This window comes from Acinonyx jubatus, chromosome B1, assembly GCF_027475565.1.
Source record: "Acinonyx jubatus isolate Ajub_Pintada_27869175 chromosome B1, VMU_Ajub_asm_v1.0, whole genome shotgun sequence".
Taxonomy (NCBI): Eukaryota; Metazoa; Chordata; class Mammalia; order Carnivora; family Felidae; genus Acinonyx; species Acinonyx jubatus.
Window position 1 is genome coordinate 116,245,736 of NC_069382.1, and position 16,476 is coordinate 116,262,211.

Sequence of the window (16,476 nt, forward strand, 5' to 3'; positions counted from 1 at the left end):
ATATAAATCAACTCAGCTCCAAGCTGTAAGTGTGGAGCCTGCTTGAGATTCTCTCCCTCCTTCTCTCTCTACCCCTCTCCCACTCATGCAAGCCCAAGAGCACTGTCTCTCTCTCTCAAAATAAATAAATAAATATTAAAATGTAAATCAACTCACTATCAGCTTGCAATTTTTCAGTAGCTTCCCAATATTCTTAAGAAAATAAATAAAGGAAATTGCAAAAAATAAATAAAGGAAATTGCAAATCCTGAAAATAAGCTTTACGCTCCTACATGACCTTGCTGTCACTTACTCTGCCAACCTCGTTCTGTACCACTTTGCCATCACACACCATGTTCCAGTAACACTGGCTCTTAGTTGTTTGAACACATCAAGCTATCTGCCATGTTTTGGTCTTTACACTCTATTATCAGGGCCTAAAATGATGTGCCGTTTATTCATCTGTCTGTACATCCTCTGGGTTTCAGCTTAAATAGTGCTTCCTCAAGTAGACCTTCCATAGTATTCTACAAATCTAGACATGATTATTTTTTCTTTTTTTTTAATTGTTTTAATGTTTATTTATTTTTGAGAAAGAGAGAGAGAGCAAAAGCGTGCAAGCAGGGGAAGGACAGAGAGAGAGGGAGACACAGAATCTGAAACAGGCTCCAGGCTCTGAGCTGTCAGCACAGAGCCCAACGTGAGGCTCAAATTCGAGAACGGCAAGACCATGACCTGAGCTAAGGTCAGACGTTTAACTGACTGAGCCACCCAGGTGCCCCTGATTGTTTTTTTTCTATAGAACTTATCATAATTTGTAATTTCACAGTATTTTTATATTTACTGTTTAATAAATGTCTCATTAATAGGATGTAAATGGTGGGGAAATAGATAACTTTTTTCTCTTTTTTTTAAATTATTTTATTTTTTTTTATTTTTGAGACAGAGAGAGACAGAGCATGAGCAGGGGAGGGGCAGAAAGAGAGGGAGACACAGAATCCTAAAAAGGCTCCAGGCTCTGAGCTGTCAGCACAGAGCCTGACGTGGGGCTCTAACTCACAGACTGTGAGATCATGTCCTGAGCTGAAGTCCGATGCTTAACCGACTGAGCCACCCAGGTGCCCCACTTTTTTTTCTTTTTTAATTTAGCACTGTATCTCTAGAGGCTGGGGCCTTGGTTTCTTTAGAAAAATGGCATTATTGTACAACATTCATAATCTAAGTGTACAATAAATTAGATAAGCAAAAATAATTGACTTCCTTCTGAAGGCTGTGCCATCACATGGTTCAAATAGCTATTCTTTTCAAATATCTTGCTAAACACAAAAGTCAGGGGCAATAATAATTATTTTAATTTAGATATAAGATATTTAAATGCATTTTTGTTTTATTCACTTAAATAATATTTTTGAAGCATAATTAGACCCATAATTACAAAGGACAAACTGATGCTTGTCAGAGGGGAGGGAAGGAGGAGATGGGCAACTGGGTTAAGGGGAGAGGGAGATACAGGCTTCCTGTTATGGAAAGCACAGGGCATGGGAATAAAAAGCACAGCATAAGGGGGAAAAAAGAAAATGAAATTCTTCCTTCCATGTTCAAAAATACATATTTTTGAAATCTTATTACATGCATAATAGGGCAAAACACTGGTAAAACAAAGATAAATATGCTTCTTACAATTAAAGTGTTTACAAAATGAGTGGGAAAATCAGATAACTTCAGTCAACAGGTAATTATTCAATGTCAAGAACTATTCTAGGTTCTGGAGACACAAAGAAGTATAATGCATATGCCCATATCTGGACTGAAGGAAACAGAAGCATGCTTGACTGTAACATGTATCTGTGTTATAAGATATAAGCATGATATGCTAAGTCAATTAGACAGCATCTAACACTACTTGCATGAAGAAATGAGAGAAGCTACTGAGAGAGGTGAACTTGAGGTGACCTCCTAAAAAATGGATAGAGAAGTTTACATGGAAAGGTATCAGATCAGGGCACTCTAGGCAAAGTGATAAGCATGTGCAAATCACAAAGATTTATTTCAAGGTAACTACAGATAAGGATAATAACATTATTTATAAGCCATGCTTTCTTAGTTTATCATATATTATAGAGAAAAATATTAATTTTCAGTGGCTGATCCTATTTTCTACTAGATTTGATATTGGAAAGCATAATTTTAAACATTCTAGATTTATACGGTTTCAAAAAGCAATTAAAGTGTGCACACCTTCAAGATAAAAAGCCAACTGCAAAAGTATCTTAAAACACTGGCTGGATCAACATTTCAGACCACAATGTATTAATAACAGTGTTTTATTTGATTTTAATTTTTAAAAATGTTATTTATTTTTGAGAGAGACAGAGACAGAATACGAGCAGGTTAGGGGCAGAGAGGAGGGAGACACAGAATCCAAAGCAGGCTCCAGGCTCTAAGCTGTCAGTACAGAGCCCAACATGGGGCTCGAACTCATGAACTGCAAGATCATGACCTGAGGTGAAGTTGGATGCGTAAGTGACTGACTCACCCAGGCACCCCTTAGTAACAGTGTGTTTTTAAAAGGACAAGTGATGTCAATATAGAGGAAGACAAAATCTCTCAGTCTGGCAAAGGATGTCAGCCTAGCCTTTTTTCCTGGCCAGGCATGCTCCCAAGATACCAGATCTACCCCAGAAATTCCTGGCACAGAAAAGGAGTTGCCCTATGGCAACTGGTTGCAGTTGTTTTTTTCTTTTACACTCACTTCCCTGGAAAGGTAACTGAGGAAAAAATTCTCTTCACTCTCTCCCCTTCTGTGAATGTCAAAGGGTCTTAAATCCTAACAGCAACTATTTATTTGGGACTAAAGTAGTCTTCTCAGTAGACCTACTTTATGGCTACCGGGTGTAAAGAATACAGCATTGTTAAGAACTTATACTTCTTTTCCATTTGTCTTTAAACACGCTCTACATAAATGAAATATATCGAAGTAAATGGTACCACATGAGCACATAAAACATTTGTAGTACTGAATCCCTATTTCATAGTTTTAGTGTACATAAATCTGTCCATATTCACATTGCATTAGACAAACCGAATTCTAACCTCTTGTTCCCGGCCCACTCCACCATTCCAACTTCTTTTCTCACTCTTTCATCTTCTAGCTTTAGGAAAATGTCTCATCTCACATTAAGTTCAAGTGGGTAGATCCTCAGCAAAAATGGATGTTTGACTATCCTTTACTTACACATCCCCTGAGCATCTAAATGCAGAAAGAAGCAAGGGCTATTTTTCTAAAGGTTTTGAGAAGCAGAATGTATGCAAAATGAGTCCTTAGCCAATGAAGAATTAAGAGACCCAGGAGTCCTAGCTCTGAACCTGTCTATGTGATCTTGAGAAAACACTCCACCTCCTTGGTTTTAAGTCTCTTATTCATAAAATAAAGAAACTATGTGGTCAAAGGTTTATCATGATAAGTTCATACATTTGAAAGGTTTTTTTTGTTTGTTTGTTTTTTTAATGAGTATAAAAAGCACTAAGCCTGTTACTAAGCCTGTAACACAACTCCACTGGGTCATCCATCAGTGTTACCCACAAATGCATCTGCTGGCCTTGCCTCTCTCAAATGACAATGTTGCTATCAGCACGATTTTCCTTTGTTGAGTCTCAAAGTGAGTGTTAGAACTACCTGGCCGATGCATACTCTACAGCACTCGTGCTGGGCATTGCATTCTGTAGCACACAGTCTGTATCAACAGAAACTGGAGCAGGAAGGTAATAAGGGAATAGAAGTTTTGAAAGGTAGGATGAAAACGTCAGTAAGCAGAGCACAAGTTTAGTTTGAAAATACTGGGGTATCTTCTAGAGTTTTATATAAGGGAGAAATTTGAAATGCAGAGTCAGGAACGAGCTCTTTACTGCTCTCCAGTTAAAATGTTAACAACCCAGCCCCTCTCGGCAGGTAACAGCACAAGACACTGATCAAAGAATTTCAGACTCTATTCTCGTTATCAGACCACCTTCTCATAGTCCATTATGAATTAGTATTTTTGTGTTTTGTCCATATGTTGTGAACAGTATACTTTTATTACATTTTTGTAATGTAATCACCTCTGCCCCTCCGCTGCTTGCACTCTGTCTCTCTCTCTCAAAAATAAATAAACATTAAAAAATTTTTAAAAAAAGCTTTTGTTAAAATTGCTCTTGATTATTTGGATACCCGTGAAATGATGGTAAAGAAATCTACTTCTACTGTTTTTTTAAACTATAGAAATTGTTTTCTGGCTATTTTCTGTTTTAATTCTCTTCCTCTAACCTATAAGCCATAACGGCCCTGCTCCTTCAGAGGTGAACACCTAAGTGTGATAACAAAGAAGTTTTGCCTTAATCAATTGGATTTTGAATTGTATAAAAACCAAGAAAAATCTATCATCTCATTCAGCAAGCAAGCTTTCTATGTGCTTGACATTATTTCTGCTGCAAAGGAATAATCATGGAAAATAGTGCTCATGAGGAAGACCATCTATAACCTAAGAGGATCAACTGATGTAAATAGAGATCGTAGTCTATCTTGCTATATATGCTATATTGCTATAAGCAATATTGCTAAAAGGAATTCTACAAGCAATCCAAACCTCTTTAGAAATCTCCATTTTCTGGGACCCCGCATAGTATTTTGCCTCCTATTTTGCTGGTATGAAGCCATATTACCTAGCATCCTCAGCATTTCAAACACCATTATTGTCTTTTCAGGCCGCCATAACAAAATACAATAGACTGGTGGCTTAAACAACAGAAATGCATTTTCTCACAGTTCTGGAGGTGAGCAGTCTGAGTTGAAGGTGTCGTCAAGGTTGGTTTCTTCTCAGGCTTCACTGCTTGGTTTGCAGACTGCTGCAAACCTCTGTCTTCCCATGGTCTTCCCTCTGTGCGTCAGTGTTCTAGTCATTTTTTCAAGAACACCAGTCAGACTGATTTAGCCCTCAACCTAATGAACTCTTTAACTTACTTAGCTCTTTAAACACTTTATCAACAAATATAGTCATATGCTGACATACTGGGGATTAGGACTTCAACAGGAATTTTGAAAAGTGATATCAGCAAGATGACCAAATAAGACATGTCTTGTCATATCCTTACTCAATAACAATTTGGCATCTATCCACAGGCAAAAGTGCCTTTTGGGGAGTTGAAGGATCCAAATAGGACACTCTTGATTATTCTGATGCAGTCCAAGAAAGAGGAGAATCATTTTGAGAAGGCAGGCCTGCATCCAGGAGGCTGAAACGAAGTCCCACCTAGAGACCCTTGAGAACTTGGCTATAGCTCCCTTGGCTGTAAGTTAAGAGAAATTTGCCTCTCCCTAAAAGTGACCCAGCCCAATGCCAACAGAGTCTTTCTCAGAGGTGATTCCTCCCAAGGGGGTATGAGAGCATGTGAGTGAGTGAGTATCCACTACCCCAGCTCTGCAGGTGCTGCCGAAAAGGCCCACGTCTCTCTCTCTCCATACAGAGAACTGAGTCACGACCTGCAGGACTAGGAAGCTGGTGGGTGATTGGGAAAACAGCAAGCAGGGTAAACGGAACCTATCATCAGAAGCACTTGGATTCTGCTAACCCATTATGGACTCCACCAGAGGCCCATCCACAAGCAACTGGAAATGCCTCTCCTGCAGGTCTCCCACTGACCCACTTACCAAATTAATATGTCCTGAGGATCTAATGTAAAGCATGGTGACTGTAGCTAACTATACTGGGTTATATATTTGCAAGTTGCTAGTAAATCTTAAATGTACTTACCAGGCACAAAAATACAAAAACAGTAACTACGTGTGAAGAGAGAGAACTTATTGTGGTAATCATCTCTCAATACATCAAATCATCACATTGTACATTTTAAACATACACAGTATATATCAATTATATCTAAATAAATAAATAAATAAATAAATAAATAAATAAATAAATCTTATAAATTTTTTAAAAATGGGGGATCACAATTCGGTCCATAAGAAGCCTCCATTCATTTTCATCTCTAACCAGGATCCCATAACATCAGTCTTTATTCTTGTTGCCATAATGTACTTCCTTTTCTAATTTCATCTCATCTTCCCTTTTATGGCTGCATCATTTTCTTTGGCTTTAGATAATCATAAGCTTAAAATCTTACAATGTTCTCAAAGTCTAAGTTTCCAATGGAAAAAATGAAAACACACTAAAAATGAAGCATGACCAATAACACGTAAAGAAGTAGAGTACAATACCACACACATGCACACACGTAGACAGAAATGTTTTCCACATTTGTACACATACACACATAGTTTTCTTTTTCATTTGTTAGGCTTGACATAATTTCGTACTTTTTTAAGTTTATCTATTTTTGAAAGAGAGAGTGCATGCGCATGGGGAAGGGGCAGAGAAAGGGAGAGAGAAAATCCCAAGAGGCTCCACACTGTCAGCATAGAGCCCGTCATGGCGCTCAATCTCACAAAATGGGAGATCATGACCTGGGCTGAAATCAAGAGTCTCAACTGACTGAGCCACCCAGGCACCCCTTGACATAATTTCTTTCTTTTTATTTTATTTTTTAATATAATTTATTGTCAAGTTAGCTAACATACATTGTATACAGTATGCTCTTGGTTTTGGGAGTAGATTCCTGTGATTCATCACTTACATACAACACCCAGTGCTCATCCCAACAAGTGCCCTTTCTCAATGCCCATCACTCATTTTCCCCTCTCCCCTGCCTACCCCCCCCATTCAACCTTTAGTTTGTTCTCTGTATTTAAGAGTCTCTTATGGGTTTGCTACCCTCTCTGTTTGAAACTATTTTTTCCCCTTCCCTTCCTCCATGGTCTTCTGTTAAGTTTTTCAAGTTCCATATATGAGTGAAAACATATGATATCTGTTTTTTTCTGACTGACTTATTTCACTTAGCGTAATACCCTCCAGTTCCATCCATGTTGTTGCAAATGGCAGGATTTTATTCTTTCTCATTGCCCAGTAGTATTCCATTATGTATATAAACCACATCTTCTTTATCCATTCATCAGTTGATGGACATTTGGACTCTTTCCATGATTTGGCTATTGTTGAAAGCACTGCTATAAACATTGGGGTACAAGTGCCCCTATGAATCAGTGCTCCTGTATGCTTTGGATAAATTCCTAGTAGTGCTGTTGCTGGGTCGTATGATAGTACTATTTATAATTTTTTGAGGAACCTCCACGCTGTTTTTCACAGCAGCTGCACCAGTTTGCATTCCCACCAACAGTGCAGGAAGTTTCCCATTTCTCCACATCCTCACCAACATCTGTTATTTCCTGAGTTCTTAATTTTGGCAACTCTGACTGGTGTGAGGCAGTATCTCAAAATGGTTTTGATTTGTATTTCCCTGATGATGAGTCATGTTGAGCATCTTTTTATGTGTCTGTGGGCCATCTGGATGTCTTCTTTGGAAGAGTGCCGATTTATGTCTTCTGCCCATTTCTTCATTGGATTATTTGTTTTTTGGTGTTGTGTTTGGTAAGTTCTTTATAGATTTTGGATACTAACCCTTAACCCATAAATATAACCCATAAATATATGTCATTTGCAAATATCTTCTCCCATTCTATCGGTTGCCTTTTAGTTTTATCGATTGTTTCCTTTGCAGGCCAGAAGTTTTTTATCTTGTTGAGGTCCCAATAGTTCATTTTTGCTTTTATTTCCCTTGCCTTTGGAGACGTGTCGAGTAAGAAGTTGCTGTGGCTGAGGTCAAAGAAGTTGTTGCCTGTTTTCTCCTCTAAGGTTTTGATGGTTTCCTGTCTCACATTTAGGTCTTTCATCCATTTTGAGTTTAGTTTTATGTTTGATGTAAGAAAGTGGTCTGGTTTCATTCTTCTGCATGTTCCTGTCCAGTTCTCCCAGAACCATTTGCTAAAGAGACTGTCTTTTTTCTATTGTATACTCTTTCCTGCTTTGTCAAAGATTAGTTGGCCATACATTTGTGGGTCCAATTCTGGGTTCTGTATTCTGTTCCATTGGTCTGTGTGTCTGTTTTTGTGCCAATACCACATGGTCTTGATGATTACAGCTTTGTAGTAGAAGCTAAAGTCCAGGATTGTAATGCCTCCCACTGAGGTTTTCTTTTTCAATATTACTTTGGCTATTTGGGGTCTTTTGTGGTTCCATATAAATTTTAGGATTGTTCTATCTTTGAGAAGAATGCAAATTTAATTGGGTGCAATTTTAATTGGGATTGCATTGAATGTGTAGATTGCCTTGGGTAGTATTGACATTTTAACAATATTTATTCTTCCAATTCATGAGCATGGAATGTCTTTCCTTTGTGTGTGTGTGTCTTCTCCAATTTCTTTCATAAGTTTTCTATAGTTTTCAGCATACAGATTTTTGACATCTTTGGTTAGGTTTATTCCTAGGTATTTTATGGTTCTTGGTGCAATTGCAAATGGGACCAATTTCTTGGTTTCTCTTTCTGTTGCTTCATTATTGGTGTATAGAAATGCAACCAATTTCTGTACATTGATTTTTGTATCCTGCGACTTGTTGAATTCATGTATCAGTTCTAGCAGATTTTTGGTGGAGTCTTTAGGGATTTCCATGTAGAGTATCAAGTAGTCCGCAAAAAGTGAAAGTTTGACTTTTTTGTCAAGTTGGATGCTTTTTATTTCATTTTGTTGTCTGATTGCTGAAGCTAGGACTCCCAATACTATGTTAAACAACACTGGTGAGAGTGGACATGTTTGTTGTGTTCCTGATCTCAGGGGGAAAGCTCTCAGTTTTTCCCCATTGAGGATGATATTAGCTGTGGGCTTTTTATATGTGGCTTCTATGATGCTAAGATATGTTCCTTCGATCCCAACTTTCTTGAGGGATTTTATTAAGAAAGGATGCTGTATTTTGTCAAATGCCTTTTCTTCATCTATTGACAGGATCATATGTTTCTTATCCTTTCTTTTATTAATATGACGCATCACATTGATCGATTTGCAAGTATTGAACCAGCCCTACAGTCCAGGAATGAATCCCACTTGATCATGGTGAATAATTCTTTTAACATACTGTTGAATTCGACTTGCTAGTATCTTGTTGAGAATTTTTGCATCCATGTTCATCAGGGATATTGGCCTGTAATTCTCCTTTTTAGTGGAGTCTGGTTTGGGAATCAAGGTAATGCTAGCTTCATAGAATGAGTCTGGAAGCTTTCCTTCCATTTCTATTTTTTGGAACAGTTGAAGAAGGTTAGGTATTAACTCTGCTTTAAATGTCTTGTAGAATTCCCCTAGGAAGCCATCTGGCCCAGGACTTTTATTTGTTGGGAGATTTTTTTTTAATTTTTTAAAATATTCATTTATTTTTGACAGAGAGAGAGATAGAGCATGAGAGGTGGTGGGACAAAGTGAGAGGGAGACACAGAATCTGAAGCAGGCTCCAGGCTCTGAGCTGTCAGAACAGAGCCTGATGCAGGGCTTGAACCTACAAACTATGAGATCATGACCTGAGCTGAAGTCAAATGCTTAACCAACCGAGGCACTCAGGTGCCCCTATTTGTTGGGAGATTTTTGATAACAAGTTCTATTTCTTTGCTGGTTATGGGTCGTTTCAAATTTTCTATTTCTTCCCATTTGTGTTTTGGTAGTGTGTGGGTGTCTAGGAATTTGTCCATTTCTTCCAGGTTGTCTAATTTGTTGGTATATAATTTTTCATAGTATTCTCTAATAATTGTTTGTATTTCTGTGGTGTTGGTTGTGATCTCTCCACTTTCATTCATGATTTTTATCTATCTATTCTCTCTCTTTTCTTTTTCAGAGGTCTGGCTGGGGGTTTATCAATTTTGTTTAGTTTTTCAAAAGACCAGCTCTTAGATTCATTGATCTGTTCTACTGGGGGGTTTTTTGTTTGTTTGGTTGGTTGGTTTTGTTTTTGTTTTTGTTTCTTTTTTGGGCAGGGTGGGGAGAGAATTCTATATTGTTTATTTCTGCTCTAATCTTTATTATTTCTCTTCCTCTGCTGGATTTGGGGTTTCTTTGTTGTTCTGCTTCTAGTTCCTTGAGGTGTGCAGTTAGATTTTGCATTTGTGATTTTTCTTATTTCTTGAGATAGGTCTGGATTGCAATGTATTTTCCCCCTTAGGACTGCCTTTGCTGCATCCCTAAGGGTTTGGACTGTCATGTTTTCATTTTCATTTGCTTCCATATATTTTTAAATTTATTCTTTAATTGCCTGGTTGACCCAATCATTTTTTTTTTAGTAGGGTGTTCTTTAACCTCCATGCATTTGGAGACTTTCCAAATTTTTTCTTGTGGTTGATTTCAAGTTTCATAGCATTGTGATCTGAAAATATGCATGGTATGATATCAATTCTTTTATATTTATTGAGGGCTGTTTTCTGACCCATCATATGATCTGTCTTGGAGAATGTTCCATGTGCACTTGAGAAGAATGTGTATTCTGCTGTTTTTGGATAAAAAGTTCTAAACATACCCCCTTGACATAATTTCTTATAGGCATTACTCTAAGTTAATGTTAATTACATGCACATGTTACTTGGAGTTGGCACAAGTGTCACATTTCTTGGATGGCACTAACCCAGTATGCCCATATTCTCATCCATTCTCATGCTAGCAAAATTCAACTCGGCTTCTGGACCACCCTGCACTTTTTTCACAGCTATCATTGCTTAGTTCTTATTTTCTCACTTGAGGCTGAACTTTTTAAGACTAGTCTTTGAAACAGAAGTAGCAAAAGCTCAGCCTAAGTAGCCCATGAAATGGTACCTCAAATTTTGATGCTGTTATTGACATTTTTTCCATATCTTGCTCCTGAGAATATCATTTTAATTTGCTAATGTGTGGTTAGAATGAACAGGCCTGAAATTTTGACTTAAAGAAATATAATGGTCCATTTAAGAACATTTGCGCAGACAAAAGGCATGGGCCAGTGTTAGGGTGTGATCCATGGGACAGTCCTCCAGAATGCACGGTCTGAAGAGGTTCTAATCAAAACAAGAAGCTTGCTCTCACATGGAGTTGGTAATTTCCAGTTCGGACATTTATAAAGAATAAATCCTGCACTGAAGAATATGACTCCTAGATTTTTTTTTACGGTTGGCAGTATTTTATTTCATTTGCTAGACTTACGTTTTTTCTTTTATGACCTAAACCTCAAAATCATCCACCCTACACTAATTTAATATGAAAGATAAGAACAGCTGCAGGCATTCCAGTCTAACCTATACAGAATACAAAAATCAAAGATTTTTTTCCCCTTCGATACACTAAGAAAAGGTGCCCAAAGCTCATTTTCACTAACCAAGACATGCATTTCCATCCTGCCTATGTTTGCTTGTCACACCTCCCTTCTTCCTCCTGCTAGGAAATGTCTGTGCCAAGGACAGTGGTGGGTAGCCACAACTGTCCATGTTGCCATGGAAAACAAATCCCCTTGTCTCAGAGGCAGGCACATGTCTCAGATTCATGAAATACTCAACATCAATCAATGTTTTTATCAAGTCACAACAAAATTTGTTAGGACATGATGAAAGATTTGAATCATCTCCATTTCAGTCTCTTTATCTTGCCTAAAAATTTCGGGATTTTTAGGAAGTCTACCAACTGAATGCCTTTCCTGCCTCGTATTTATGTGCTAGTGCCATTGTCCAGCCATGAGACACAGGGGAACTGCTCACAGCATGTGCACAGCTGTCACTGCTCATGGTTTGTGTTTCAAAGTGTTCTTTTCCTTAGCAATTTAAAGAGTAAGATTACAATTTCATGACTTTGGCACTTCACAAAGTAATGCAATTACTCCCACCCAAGACCCCACTTTTGCATTTACATTAAACCTGGGTCCTGAAAGTTTGATATCAGAAATAATTCCACAAGGTTTTGTGAGCAAAGACTGAAGCTAACAGTCAAAATGTATTTTATAGAAATAAATGAATGAAGTATATTATAGCTGTGTTTCACTGTGAAAGATCTTTTCTTTTAGGGTCTTTTAGATTTTTCCTAAACATTGTCAAATAAGTTTTGAAATGTTTTATATCAAGGTCCGTAAGGCTCTATATATGTGAATTAGAAGTTATCTGAAACTTCTCTTCCAGAGGCATTTTCATTTAATTCTCCACTTACACTTTAATTTTGCCCCATTATGGACTTCTTCCACGTGGTTGGAAGTCACGTAAAAGACTCTGATAGCCTTTGTATGTCTTTAACTATTATTGGAAAACAATTTCATGCATAGGGAGTTTGTGGTCAGCCTGCAAAAAAGCATTCAAAGAAGTGTTTATGCATATTTGTTCATACCATATTTAACATAGTAGCCTGTACCTTGTTCACATTGTTACAGATTTTTTTTGCCCTTAACACTTATTCAGAATAAAATTTAATGCTTTCATGCACCCCAAAAAATATATTGGTTATATTGTTTGTATGCTCATACTCTTGAATTTGTTTGCCTAGAAATATGAAACAGCAATAAAATGTCATGCTCATTTTATATATGCATGCCCATTTTAAACTTGGAGGACAAATGATACCAGTAATCAATGACTGGATAAAATTATGGACATCTCTTAACCAACTATATGTCCTTTAGTTTCTTTCATTTTGTATTCATTTTCATTCATTAATTTAAAAAAATTTTTGAGCTGATTATATGTGAAGTCCAGCCTATGTGCCTGAAATGCATCAACAAACAAAGTAAGAAGAAAATTCTTGCCCTTTTATATTCTAGCATGAGGAGACAGAAAGTAAAGAATAAACATAAAAAACTGAAAAGAAAGAGCAAGCTAAGGGGTTGGGAACTGGAAAGACAGACTGCAATTTTAAACAGGTCGGTCAGAATAGGAGTAGCAGAGAAAGTGACAGCTGTACCAAGGCGTGAAGGAGATGAGGGTGTTACCAGTGGGAATAATTATGGGAAGAATGTTCTGGAGGGAGAATACTTTTGGGCAGGAGCTTGCCTATCATGTTCAAGGAATAGTATGATGTTCATATGTTCAAGATAAAAAGGCAATAGAACTCGTTTCATTCCTCTTACATCCCCTGAGACTACAGTTACCATGCACTGCATCATTCTTGCTTAAAATAAACTAGTAAGTTCTTATAAATATTATTTCAATTTTATATACATGTTTATATTCACATTTCCATGCATTTTTTAATTTACATTTTTTTCATTATATTGTAAGCTTCTTCAAGATAAGGAATAGTCGTCTATTCATTATTTTTCTCTATACTGTTTTTGAGACCTACCAGACATTCAATAAATGTTAACTGTAGGCAAGGGGGAAAAAAGAATTAAAAATCTTACTTTTAAAACTCTAGCCTAAGGGCACCTGGGAGGCTCAGTTGGTTGACTGAGTTGGTTGACTCTTGATTTCAGCTCAGGTCATGACCTCACAGTTCATGAGTTCGAGCCCAGCATCGGGCTCTACAGTGACAGCACGGAGCCTGCTTGGGATTCTCCCCCTCCCTCTCCCTGTCCCTCCCATTCCCTCTCTTGAAATAAAAAAATAAAAAATATATACTTAAAAATTAAAAAATAAATAAAATCTAGCCTAGTTTCATGAACCATAGCGGTCAAAACTCTTGGTCTTTGCCTCAGTTTCTTAAAACACATTGAAAGCCAACTAATAAGTTATTAAATATGTGAAACATTGTATAAGTGTGAATTGTAATAAAATATAACTCTTAACTTGTATGCCACAAATCCATGAATGAGAAATAGGAGAGATAAATACAGAAATCTGAACATAGCTTTTCAGGGGGTGGAAATGCATTTTAAAGAGCGCTGAGAAAAAAGACTTTAGATGGTGCACCCAGTGATGACATTCTGTGAGCTATTGACCTGGATCTTCAGCTCTGATGACCAATGTCCATCAGATCAATGCTAGTCACGTGGATGTTAGAGTGATGAGACCCTTAGGAAAGCTTTGCCTTCCACAGTGATCCACTTCATGATTTGCCTTGTTCTAGAATCTCTCCTGACTCTTAACCTTGCCAACATTTCATCTGAATCCCTAGCTTGCAGAGAAATGACAAGCCCGGGTCATAAATAGTGTGTTTCCATAGTTCTAAGATGCACCATAGGTCATTTATGTCAAGACTTTCTCTGATTTGTGTTCTGATCTGTTATGGGTAAGCTCCCAAGTTAGTTTATTTAGCATATATTATTCTAAACATTTTACTATTTCCATATTGCCAAAAGAAGTATGAACAAATTAGTAGATAGATTGCTAATGAGAAATGTTAAATGAGGTCATCATAGGATAGTAGTATTATTTCCTTTTCCACACAAAGCCAAGCTACTTTGAGTTTACCTTTCTTATAGTCACAGACAATGCACAGATTTTATTTTATTTAAGGACACATAAAACATCCTCTCATTCAACCCACTATTGCAAATTGTATACTGTCATTCATTTTTCATTCATTCTATATCTAATTGTTTATGTTCAGCTATATACTTGGGATTGTGCTAGATGCTGGGGATATTAAGATAATTAAGACATTCTCTTTGCCATTTAGGAACTCAAGGCCTAGAGGTAGAGAAACACAGGTTGATATTCTTCTGCAGCCAGGGCTTTCTAGAATATTTTGTTTCAGAGGTGTGGAAACCGAGGAAATGATTCATGCTTACCAAAAGACCTAATGTATAAGCCAGATGATTGCCTATTTACAAATTTAAAGTTAATGGTATTTCCTCAGACTAATGTGAATATTCATCATCACTATGCAGAGAAAGCTTCCCCAATATCAGATTATAAGAGAAACCATATTAATATTCAGAAGGTTGCCTCATGAGCATGGTATGAGAGTAAAGAAAACCAAATAGTCTTCACTATAGTCAGGCTATAATAAATACTGAGGAACCAGCCCAGCCCTTACAGCCTAAATTATCCCCAGTGATGCAGCAGTTTGTCTAGGTATAATATCTGGGCTGTTTTACTGTGCAGGCTAGCACAGCCAAATCTTGCTCCTCTCTCCCCTAAGCTCTTTGGGTTTTTGTAAACACTTACTGTCTTCATGCCAGTTAAGATATATTTGTTTCTATTTGAGTTAGTGCCACCCATTCATGTGGGCTAGGTAAAGAAGGATTAGTGACATTAGCATGCTTTCTTGAGGCTTACCTTAGGCAGCTGTCCCTGTATTCCCTCTTACTTTTCTAATACTAAGCCTTAAGCATGCCATGTATTTAACTGTATTGGCAGAAAAATATGATTTGCAGTACATTTAATGACTTTTGAATTTTCCAAAACTGACCTCTTTACTTCTTTCCTTTTAGGTTGTAAAAATGATGATAATTGTCGTGGTGACATTTGCCATCTGCTGGCTGCCTTATCATATTTACTTCATCCTCACAGCAATCTATCAACAGCTGAATAGATGGAAATACATCCAGCAGGTCTACCTGGCTAGTTTTTGGCTGGCAATGAGCTCCACCATGTACAACCCCATCATCTACTGCTGTTTGAATAAAAGGTAAAAACAAAATTACTAAATGCAAGTTTCTTGCCACTCCTGGCTTAGCTGAAAGCATATAATGTTGTTCCCCCTTTTGCACTAAAAATGCAAAAGTAAGGGGTGCCGGGATGGTTCAGTTGGTTAAGCATCTGACTTTGGCTCACATCATGATCTCACAGTTCGTGGGTTCGAGTCCTGCATCAGGCTCTGCACTAACACTTCAGAGCCTGAAGCCTGCTTATGATTCTGTGTCTCCCTCTCTCTCTGCCCCTTCCCCATCTGTGCTCTGTGTCTCTCTCTCTCAAAAATAAAGAAATATTAAAAAGAATTTTTAACGCAAAAAGAAGGGAAAATTGAAAAATTCACTGACAGCAGTACAGAGCATGATTTTTTTTCTAGACTTCCTCCTACTTAATGAAGTATCCCACCTTAACCATTACATTCTCAAAACAATATGCTTAGAAGTTCTAACTGGGAAATTTTTATTTCTGCCTCCAAACCCATCAGAATTTTGTCTGCGCAGGAAAAAAAAAAATGCCCAGTTCAAAGAAATGAAGATAATTCATAGAAATGTACAGATAATTTCTACAAAATGAAAAGATGATGGCATATGTGAGTGGACTCTATTAAGAAGGATGTTTTGTAAATACAGTTCAAAATAGAAGATGTTGCTGCGAGGGTTCTAGAAGCAACAGTCAGGGCAAGGAGAATTCCAACCCTCCTTCCTATATAATGAGGTCAGTGAGTAAAGAGAGGGTGCAGCCTCCATGGAAATGAGTTCTGAAGAAATTGAGGTGGCCAGGGAAAAGCTACTTTCAATTTTTTCTAAGAAGTTTATTTTGAAAGAGACAGAGAGAGCATCAGCAGGGGACGGGCAGAAAGAGAGAGAGAAAGAGAGAGAATCCCAAGCAGGCTCTGCACTGCCAGCACAGAGCCCAATGCAGGGCTCAAACTCACAAAACTGTGAGATCATGACCTGAGCCGAAAGGGAGAGTTGGTCGCTTAACCTACTGAGCCACCCAGAAAATCTACTCAGG

The 16,476-nt window shown here is 37.6% G+C and overlaps 1 protein-coding gene across 1 annotated transcript in view; it reads left to right on the forward strand.

The window, feature by feature from the left end:
* The window catches only part of TACR3 (tachykinin receptor 3), a 94,637-nt gene that overhangs the window by 72,080 nt on the left and 6,081 nt on the right, over nt 1-16,476 (forward strand). The window contains exon 4 of the mRNA XM_027061763.2: nt 15,261-15,457. Coding sequence (XP_026917564.2) covers nt 15,261-15,457 — 197 coding nt within the window. The remainder of the gene's footprint in view (nt 1-15,260; nt 15,458-16,476) is intronic.